Here is an 11258-nt window from a genome sequence, read left to right on the forward strand (position 1 = left end):
TTTTGTTTTTTTGGTCACCCTGTCTCTATGAAAAAATATAATCAAAAGCAACCATAGACTTGCGGTGTATGTGCTCCAAAATGGTACCAATATAAACCACAGGTCGCCCCTCAGAAGACAACCCTCACACAACCCCACCCACGGAAAGATAAAAAAGTGACGGCAGCCAAAAGATGGCGAAAGAAATTTGTCTTAAAGATACTTAATAAAATTAGCAGAGCAAACTAAAACGTATCGTAGTAATCGTACCGACACACAGAATAAAGTTATCATCAGAGATGAGCGAGCGTACGTGCTAAGGCAAATTACTCGAGCGAGTATTGCCATTTTTGAGTACATGCCCGCTTGTCTCAAAAGATTCGGGGGGCCCTATGGGTGACTTGATTTGCGCATCTTCCACAAATCAAACCCGCCTGTGGACATTGGGTCTAAGTAGCACCAGAAGGTCTTACAGGCTTTCTCTACAAGCTCTGGCAGCATTTACACTGCTTTTTGTATGAAAATACTGTACTAAATCAAAGAAAATGAGAGCGGGCGCCGCAGGACTGGACAGATCTGCTTCAGGAGTCGGAGCTTGCTGACTTGTATGGGAGGTTTTTGCTGTTCTCTTCATGCTGTTATCACATTGTTTATATAGGCTTATCTCACCATTAATGCCATCTTTTCCAGGGGTGGTTTGCTGGCAGAAACCTTGCCATCTCCCAGGTGTCCACGAAGTACGTCTTATGGGCCGATGACGATTTCATCTTTTCTCCCCAAACAAAAATTGAAAAATTCGTGGATGTTCTGGAGAAGACGAGCCTGGACCTGGTGAGTGCGTGTGTTCCAACCCCGCGTGCTGTTGTGTGGGCGAGGAGGACGCTCTACATTCATGGGTTGCTGTAGATTGAGTATACACAGTAGGTGACACATTACATGCTACACAGGCACAACTTTACCCCTTAATGACACGGCCTATTTTGGCGTTGAGGACCAAGCGAGTTTTGGTACTTTTTCATCTTCATTTTTCAAATGCCATAACTTTTTTATTTTTCCGTCGACGCGGCCGTATAAGGGCTTGTTTTTTGCGTGGCGAACTGTAGTTTTTATTGGTACCATTTTTGGGTACATAGACTACATTGTAAAACTTTTATTATTTTTTTTATGATCGTAGGGAGAGAAAACCCATCAATTCTGCCATAGATTTTTTTTTTTTTTTTTTTAAAGCGTTAATTATGCAGCATAATTGACATACTACATTTTTTCTGCGGGCCGGTACGGTTACAACGATACCAAAATTCTTATATTTTTTTTTAGGTTTTTCCACTTTTTCACAATAAAACCCCTTTTTTTGGAGACCCATGCAGATTTTTAAAATCCATTTTCCCCGTGGACATGAGGCCTTAGCTGCGGATTTCTGCGACGCATACAACTCTAATGTGGGCTCTGCCGTATGAACATAAGATACACTATTGGTGTACATGCGCACGGACTGAAAAAACATTGCCCAAAATTCTCGTTCACAACTCACACCCCATCCATGTGCCGTCCGCTTTGCGGGAAATCACACATTGACATGTGTTCTTCTCATCCGAAGATCAGACAAGAATAGGGCATACTACCATTTTATTCCACTATTCATCCGAGCAAGAAAAAGCAGTGCTGACCCTCAAAAATCACGGGAGACAAAGTACAATTTTGCCGCGATTTTCTCACAGCGATATCGCAAACGCCACTGTGAAGGAGCCCTGAGGCTAGTTTCACACGGGCGTTAACTATTTTGCCATGAGAAAATCACAGCAAAATCACATGTTTGTTCTTGCAATTTTTGGGTGCTTTTTTTAAAGAATAATAATGCATTGCTGCCGCCCGCCATAAAATCGTGCAATAAAAATTCAGGATTTTTAATTGCGAAAGTCAATAGGGCTTTCGAATGTTAAAAATCACATTGCAGCGCAAAGCAAGTTTGTTGCAATGCAATAAAAAGGAGGCTCCATAGGGAAACTTGGGAGCTAAAAAATAAAATCGCACATCGCAGAACGATGGAGCGTGACGCGATTTTTTTGTTCTCTCAACATCGCATCAGTGAAAATATCGCAGATGGGAAGGAAACCATTGTAAATCATTGGTTTCATAATCTGCTTTTTTACTGACTATCGCATCACGTGAAAATCGCACAATTTTCTCGCCCGTGTGAAACTACCCTAATTGGACTGCAAATAATAGGGCTTTAGCGACATCTTGTGGTTGACTGGGATAAGACAAGTCTAAATTGATGTCTATAGATTGGATTTCTGTACTGCATCACCAGTCCTGAGATAGAGACATGTTGGTGCACTCTTGCAGTGTTGCAGAATCTCTGTGCTATGTAATTCTTGGGGTATAAATAACTAAAAAGTCCCCTCTTCCTATTTAATATACAGCAGTTTTTTCTCATTAAGACTTCAATAATGTTAAGCTTCGAAGAAAGAAACTTCTACACTTCATAAATAATGGGTGAATTTGGCCTCATTCAGACAAGCGTGTATTCGCACACACAAAACCGCGCGGTTACGGATGTGCTAAAACACACGTGAATGAAGGTCCGTGCCCATTGCTTTCAATGGGAATGCCACTGCTGATGGCGGCCCCATTAAAAACAATGTGCTGCCGGCAACCCTTGCAGTGATTTTTCGAGGAGGGGCTTTAAATATAAGCCCTTCCCTGAAAATCATCCCTAGCATGTGTAAGAAATGAAAAAAATATATACTTACCACCACCACTGTCAGGGCTGGGAACGTCTAGCTGCTTGTCTCCCTGCACTCCCTCCTCTTTTAGCAAGCGTGGATTTCAATGAAGGACTGAGCACTGGCTGTGATTGGCTGAGCGCTCAGCCAATCAGACACAGCCCTTTCAGCAGGAAGGGATTTTAAATCCCTGCCTGCTGAAAGAGCTTCAAAGCAGTGCAGGGAGACAAGCAGCTAGATGCTCCGAGGCGGAGAGGTGAGTATATATTTTATTAATTTTTTTACATATGCTACACATTTTTGCTGTAAATTAAGCCAACTAATTAGTGGTATGAACTTAGACTAAACAGACTTAAAAGTTGACATATTTACCTTGCGTATTTTAAAACTGTCTAACTTTTGGACAGCATTAGTAAATGTGCCCCATAATGTCTTAAATGTGCCCCATAATGTCTTATTAATCATTTGATGTGCATACTCATATGGCAAGTGTTGTGCGGAGAGGGTACTCCATCTTGTAATAGTAATCGCTCATGCTGTGTGTATATCTGTTTTTTAGGTTGGTGGTGCTGTAAGAGAAGTTACAGGATATTACGCAACATACCGGCAAACAATTAATATTGTACCTGGAGACAAAGAAGGGGATTGTCTCAAGGTCCTTCAGGGTTATCATCATGTCATCGAGGGCTTCCCTAACTGTGTGGTGACAGATGGTGTAATCAACTTCTTCCTGGCACGGACGGACAAGATTCTAAGAGTTGGTTTCGACCCTCGGTTATCTAGAATTGGTCATTTGGGTAAGCTTTAGAGTCTCCATGTTGATAAGCTGCGTAATTCTTACCCACCTCCACTGTCCATTATGATGCATCCTACAGCTCATCGCAGCACGCTGAATTTGTAGCTGTTTATTTTTAAAATGAGTATATTTACACTACAATAAAGTACAGGAATGGGTTCCTCGTTTTGTTTTGGACGTTTCGCTATATAATTTGTATAGTTTCATATTACATGGAGCATATGGCAACATTTTAGGTTGGCGTCTGCAGGCAGTCCTTTTTTTTCTATGTACTGTATATATTTTTTTATTTTATTTTATTTTTTTTTTACTTATTTCTGTAACTATTTTTTTAACATCTGTCTCCCAACGTCATATAAGACCTCTGGCGGTCATTCACATTGTCTTTTTTTTTTTTATTTCACACTTTTCCACTGTAGCTGGGGCATCCATAGGAGCCTCAGTTGCAGGAAAAAAACATCCCCCTCTAGTGACAATAGTCACCAGCTGAGCTGATCTGGGCCTGCTAGGACCCTGCAGCTCTGCTGTGGCAGGGGGCAGCTGGCAGTCACATGATCACTGGGTTGAATAGCAGAAGTGACACTGCAGCTTCCTCTCTGCATTACATAGCACTCACTGAGTGCTATGGAGCGTGTAAAGGAGGAGGCAGAAGCAGTTAAAATATGCATCTGCCGTCTCCCCTGGGTCCTCAGCTATGACTAACAGTCAAGGACCCGACCAACTCCTGCTATATTTATTATCGTCCAGGATTAAAGCCCAAGACCAAGCGCTGTAAAGTTACGGTGCTTGATCCTTCAAAAAAAGGACATGTGACAGCATAAAGGTGCAAAAATAGCAAAAGTTGGATTTATTCCCCCAGCAGCAACATTTCGACTTGTCGGTCTTTGTCAAGCACAGCGACAGTTTACATTACTGAGAAATCTGTCCCAGTAACTTCTGTACTTGAACCTGTTTATTCTACTTTTTATACATTTTTTTCTGTTTATTTTGACTCCTTTGTAGAATTCTTCATAGACGGACTCGGTAGCCTTCATGTCGGCTCCTGTGATGACGTCGTTGTCGACCATGCCTCCAAAATACAACTCCCGTGGGCCAAGTCAAAAAGTGATAAAGAATATTCCAAATTCCGTTACGCCAAAACCTCTCCAAAAAGCAATATCCGACATACACTGTTTTACTTCAAGAACCGCTTCAAGTGCATGACTGGGAACTGAACAGTCTGAAGACCAGGTTAGGGAGGGAAACGGGGCCAATTACTTAATTCTGTATCATAGCTTGATGGAACGGACGGGTGCTGGTAGACTGTAAATGCTGCATTCAGCAAGACTTCTGTAGAATATTTCTACCGTCAGATTCACAAGTAAAGGGAAAAATATACGTCAAGACTTCTTACGGCGTATATGGGACTGGAAGAATTATTACGCAGCACATATATCGAGGGACATTGGGTTTACAGCTTCTATAAACAGTAGGGCTGATCTAGCACCGAGTTATGTGCAACAATGCTGCTAATTTTAATTACAATTCTGAATATTATTGCACATGATGTAGGAAGCGTTTTGGCATCGCAACGCAATATTTATTGCCATCCGGTGAGTGATGCGGAAATCTGGTCTTTTTCTAATGCACTTGCAAGGATGTCATTGAGTCTTATCTCACATGTCCATAATATGAAATGAATCGTCATCTGTGGTTTATAAGATGCAAGGAATAGTAAGTGGTTGAATGCAGAAAAAAGCTGCCACCCATGTGTGAGGCCAGCGATCCTTTTATGGGCCTGTAGAAAGCTACAGCACCAACACAAGATCAGCCTCTTTCCTTCATACTCATGGCAATTCAAAGTACAAACATTAGCAAATTCCTCATTTCATCTACAAAAAATGACACGGCATCGCTGCGAGAAAATCGCAGTGATATCGCATCACTGGTCCGTGCGATATAGCTGCAGTTTCTCGAGGTGAGGCCGCGACTTTGTAGCGCTACTAATTCGCATGTGGTGCTACAAAGCCGTGCGAATTTGCAGCACCACATGCGAGGATTTTCAGGGAGGGAGGAGGTGTTGAAATATAAGCCCTACCTCAAAAATAAGCCGTAGCTAAAGAAAAAAGAAGAAAAGTATACATCGTCTAGAAGAGCTGTCCGCGGCTCTGTTGCAGCTTCTCCCCGGGTCCCCGGCACTGGTCGTCTTCTTCTCTTCTGGCCGGGGATTGAAAAATCCCCGCCTCCTAGATGTGCTGGCTCTGATTGGCAGACGCTTAGCCAATCAGAGCCAGCACTCAATAAATGGCTGTGATTGGTTTATCGAGCGCTGGCAGTGATTGGTTAAGCCTCAGCCAAACAGCCAGCGCTTCCAGAAAGCAGGGATTTTCCCCCTCAAGGCTCCTTAGGGAAACACGGGCCACAAAACCTAACGAGTTGCGGGCATATCACCGAACCTGCGAAGTTTTAGTGTCGCATGCTCATACATGCGATTTGTAGCAACGCGACTTTGTTGCCGGTGTGAACGAGGCCTTAATGGCCATGGTTAGGTAGAGGTAAAGTCCCCTGGTGCAAGCACCGAGCCATGACTGACTCCTTGGGTGATGTCACATTGATTAGGACACTCATGTAATTGCATTGCCACATTATCGATGGGGCGTTTCACTTTGATACATTTTGTTTTAGGCGTTGCTTTTTTTTTGTATGTGTTTAAAAGGGAACTACAAGAATAGTATATAAGAAGGGTTTAGTGCAAATCCACTTTCACACGGGGTGACGAAATCGCACAATGCCTTTCAATGGTTTTCTTCACATTAGCAATGTTTTCACTGATGCGATGTTGCGAGGAACAAAAATCGCGGCTTGCTCTCTTTCTGTGATATGCTATTTTTTATCTCCCATGTTTCCCTGTGAAGCCTCCTTGTTTATGGGAAACCCCAAGTACAAACTTATGATTTTCCTGCAATGTGATGCGTTTTTAACACTGGAAAGTCCTAATGACTTTCGTGATAAAAATGGCGCAATTTTATCACGGGTAGCAGCAATGCTATGCGGGATTATTCTCCAGAAAAAGCATTGCTGACGCTCAAAAATCACGGGAACAAAGTTGCGATGTCGTGCCGATATCGTGATCACCCGTGTGAGACTGGTCTTAAGGAGACATTTTTTTTATCAGCTTAGTATTTTAGTGTATTCACAGCGTGGGAAGCAGTCGGACAACACTTCCCTGCCTCCAAAATACAATTCCTTTGGTCCAAAACCCCCCAAAATGAGAGAGAATATCTAAAGGAATATTAATTGTCTCATTGTCATGTAGACATATTATACATCAAATCACCGTCTGTCTCTGTGAACATGACATAAGCTAAAACCACGTAGTCATCAGGTCCAGAGCATAGAGACGGTAAATAGACGATGTCTAGTGGCTGTACCGTTTACTGATCTCCACCACACAGTCCTGTCCATCACTTCCTAAACAGTCTCAGATTAAAGGGGTTGTCCAAGGTTAGAAAAACATGGCTGTTTTCTTCCAAATGCAGTGCCACTCTTGTCCATATGGTTGTGTGTGGTATTGCAGTTCAGGTACTGCTAAGGATGGAGTGTTTTGCACTTTAAGGCCTTAGTCAGATGGGCGTTTTTTCGCGCTATTTGCGGATCGCATGACGGATGCGCATTCGCAAATCGCGTGACCGGTGCGCGCAAGTCGCCCACAAATCGCCCGAAAATCTGCTCCTAGCCGCGTTTCATTAGAAACGGGCCGGAGCTGTCCAGCGCATTGCATTCAATGGAGACGGCAATACAGCCGTCTCCATCGAAAGCAATGCGCTGCGGGCGAGCCCGGGATGAATTGTCGGTAAGGGCTTAAATATATAAGCCCTTACCTGCAATCCATCCTAAAATGTGTAAAAATAAAAAATATGTATACTCACCTTCTCCCGGCAGCCGGAGCTCCGCGCGGCCGTCCTGCAGTGGGTGTGAAGGGGGTGTGAGTCAGACCTGCCCCCTGATTGGCTCAGCGCTGAGCCAATCAGAGGCATGCCTCACTCACACCCATTCATGAATGGATGTGAGTCAGACCTGCCCCTGATTGGCTCAGCGCTGAGAGGCAGCAGTCACTCACCCATTCATGAATTCATGAATGGGTGTGTGAGTGTTTTCAGCCTCTGATTGGTCAGGGCTGTGACCAATCAGAGCAGATCATTCAGCAGGCGGGGATTTTAAAGCCCCGCCGGCTGAATAGTGCCAAGAAGCAGTTCAGGAGAACTGACAGCGGCCGCGGCTGGACTCCGGCTGCAGCGGAAAGGTGAGTATACAATTTTTTTTTTATTTTAACACATTTTAGGATGAATTGCAGGGAAGGGCTTATATATTTAACCCCTTCCCGACAATTCACCCCGCACACGCCGGCAGCCCATTGCTTTCAATGGAGCGGCTGTATTGCCGCTCCATTGAATTCAATGGGCAAACATCGTTCTTCTCTGCCACAGCTGTTACAGCTGTGGCAGAGAAGAATGATTTGTCTTCTATATGTTCTCAATGGGGTCGGCGCTGCTGCCGCCGGCCCCATTGAGCGCATATACAGAAGAGAACAGGAATCGCAGATCGCAGATAGGTGCGATCTGCGATTTCTGTTCTATAATTTATCGGACGAGCGCATAAAAAGCGCTCATGTGTCCGATACCATTGCAAAGCAATGGTTTTAAAAAATCGCCGGACGCATGCGCATGCGCAAATCGCGGCTAAAAACGCCCGTCTGACTAAGGCCTTAAGGTGTACTTTTGAAAATATTTCAAGGTCATCTCCAGCAATATGTTAACATGTATCAGAGGTGCAACCATGATTATTTTACTCTAATTAGGGTCAGAGCCCCAATCTTCTCGCACGGAGCTTCAATACTCCAACCACCTGCACCGCTGACAGCAAGAAATCTAGCAGCTGAGAGTTCATAGTTATTGTCAGAGGGACTTTTCAGTGTCCTGATGTTTGTTGTAACTGTTTGTCTCGAGGTTCTGTCTGAATCGCAGAAAACTACATTCCGACAGTGCCATAGACTTCAATGAGTCAGACGGAAACCACTTTGGTCTCTGACATTGTTTCCGTTCGTTGTCATCATTTTAGGAGGACAAAAACCCACAATTGTTTAAAGTAAATTTGTTTTTACTAGTCATTAGAGATGAGCGAGCACGCTCGTTTAAGGCTGGTGCTCGAGCGAGCATCGGTCTTCTCGAGTAACTGATTACTTGTCCGAGCACCAAAGATCTCTCTCTCTCCCCCTTGCTCCCCCCCCCCCCTTCCCAGCATGGTGCACAGACGAGTAATCAGTTACTCGAAAAGACCGATGCTCGCTCATCTCTACTACTGGTAGTTATACTTGAGCCTTTTATGAGGGAGGAGTTGGAATCCTATATTAGATGCACCGACCGTTGGGGGAATTTATATCAAGAAGGGCGTTTGGAATGCAGGTCTAATTAAAGACCCCTGTTTTTTTTCTCTTGTCTACTGATTATCCCATGTCAAACCCCCGGTAGGTCTCCTTCCCAGGCCTGGAGATCTAGTAACACTACATAAGCCATACACAGGTAAGGAGGAGCGCTGCAGGCTGCTTCCTGTTCTGTTAGATTCTTGCTGTATATGGTTGTCCATATTACTTGTAAGGTATTTATTCTCACACACCGTGTTTTATGTATCAAAATGTCAAAAAGTCCTTGTTGCCTATATCAACCAATCAGGGCTCATGTCTCATTTTTCCAATGATGTTTAGAAAATCACAGCTGAGACCTGATTGGTTGAAATTGACCCTCTAGTTTTCATACTTGAGAGACGTTATTTCTGAGACAGAAGGGACTGATTATCATATGGCTTCTAAAATCTGGGCCTACAAGTTAGCTACACTGGAAAACTTTTTAGTAGGCACTGTAGGGGGTTCATAATGGCACCACCATAACGTGTAATGCTAAAGCCATCGCACTGATTCCACATGTCATACAGCAGTATACTTAGAGGAGACCTCAAGGATTAGGCCACTTTAATAATAATAATCTTCATTTGTATAGCGCCAACTTATTAACGATTATCGTACAAAAAAAAATCGATGGATTGTGCAATTTGTTTAGTCATTCACTGATACGGTGAATCTGAATGACCGGACGATATGCAAACGCAATTGCAGACAATTTATCTGCCTGTATAAACAGGCTGTACGAGCGAACTCTGTCATTGAGCGATTGATCTCCCACAGTACACACATTGCGTTCGTTGTCATGAGCGTGTTTTGCACGCGCAAAAAAAAGTAAGACATGCTCTATCTGTGTTTTGCGCAGCAAAAGCTCCCATAGAAGTCTATGGGAGGTGTGTAAATACACAAGGAGAAGCGTGAAGCACTGCGCAAACTGCAGGGAAAAGCACACACCTGGACCTCATTAGGCTAATTAGCCTTTTAAACCACAGAGAAGGTGTGTCGGACGGGTGTGACCTAGACCTGCCTGCTCACAAAGTACAGTAATATCCGCAGACGCGCGTGCAAATCAACCACCTTCTTCCACAAAAACATTTTTGCGCGTATTCCCTTAGTCATGTTCCTTGGCGGTCATAACATGATACTCATTAGTCACATTATGGCTAAATGTATCTCTCATGTATATACAGGACTACAATGTGGACCTTTTTTTTTTTTTACTTTCTGTGATTTATTTTTATAGGGATTAATGTAATAATATTAAAGACAATAATCAATTTAGGAAATTAAGAGTTTTATTTTAATTATTACTTGAAAATAGACGAATAAACAAAGTGCATGTGGGGCTTATGTGTGAAGTGTTCATAGTGGGTAATGTAATGTATTTAAGGGCCATAAATGACTCCTAGCTGGGATCTCTATCAGGAGAATGGGCTCCTGCGTCCTCATGCACTGACGCAGCCACATACGCCATCATCGGGGAGATAGCCGCACCTGTGCACAGGCTTGTCCATCGTAGCAGGCATTGAGCGGTAACTCACAAAAGGGCTCGGGAGACATTAACTGAGAGAAAGAAAAAGCAGCCAAAGTTGGGAGAGAATCAGTAACCTGAATGCGCCAAAAAAGGAATGTATGGCATGTACCAAATTTATTGCGTTTGTGACAATTTTTATACCTACCTTTGGCAGGTTTGAGACGGGTCCAGAGAGCGGGTATAGCTAGTGTGTCAAATTTATAGAAAGTTAGGTTCCATCCTTGTGGCAATCTATTAATGTACATGTATGCCAACCATGCATTGATTAACCCCTATTTGCCATATTTTATTTTTCAAGATATTTTTTCACAGATTTTTATTTTTTTAAGTTAAAAAATGTGTTTATTTACACTAAAAAAAAGTACAAAAAGGGGTTCCTCATTTTGTTTTGGATTTTTTGCTATGTAATTTGTATAGTCTCAGATTACAGGGCGTACATGGCGCAGTTTAGGTCGGTTGTGCGTCAGTTTCCACTTTCTCTTTTCTCTACGTAGCACTCAGAGAGCACTATGTAGCTTGCAAGAGAGAAGGCGAAAGCAGTTAAAAACCACTTCTGTCTTCTCCTTTGGGTCCTCGGCTGTGACTAACAGCCAAGGACCCAACTTGCTCCTGCTACATTGCAGGAGCTTTAATACCACGCAGTATTTTTACTATCAGCCAGGATGAACGCCAAGGACCAAGTGCCGTAAATTTATCGTGCTTGGTCCTTAATGGGTTCAGGGAGAGAAATATGTCACATAAGCTCAGACAGTTTACATTAAAGGGGGTGTCCAGTTGTAAACGACTGAT

At 43.3% G+C, this 11258-nt stretch overlaps 1 protein-coding gene across 4 annotated transcripts in view; it reads left to right on the forward strand.

Annotated features, from left to right (window-relative positions):
• Nucleotides 1-7471, forward strand: part of B4GALNT1 (beta-1,4-N-acetyl-galactosaminyltransferase 1) — an 87114-nt gene extending 79643 nt beyond the window's left edge. For 3 of the 4 annotated variants that reach the window (XM_066584408.1, XM_066584409.1, XM_066584411.1), the window contains 3 exons: nt 670-810; nt 3265-3502; nt 4504-7471. In XM_066584408.1, coding sequence (XP_066440505.1) covers nt 670-810; nt 3265-3502; nt 4504-4715 — 591 coding nt within the window. In that variant the 3' untranslated portion in view covers nt 4716-7471. The remainder of the gene's footprint in view (nt 1-669; nt 811-3264; nt 3503-4503) is intronic. The other variant, XM_066584410.1, reaches the window with a different exon arrangement.
• Nucleotides 7472-11258: the final 3787 nt, after the last annotated feature.

This window comes from Eleutherodactylus coqui, chromosome 1, assembly GCF_035609145.1.
Source record: "Eleutherodactylus coqui strain aEleCoq1 chromosome 1, aEleCoq1.hap1, whole genome shotgun sequence".
NCBI classification, from domain to species: Eukaryota; Metazoa; Chordata; class Amphibia; order Anura; family Eleutherodactylidae; genus Eleutherodactylus; species Eleutherodactylus coqui.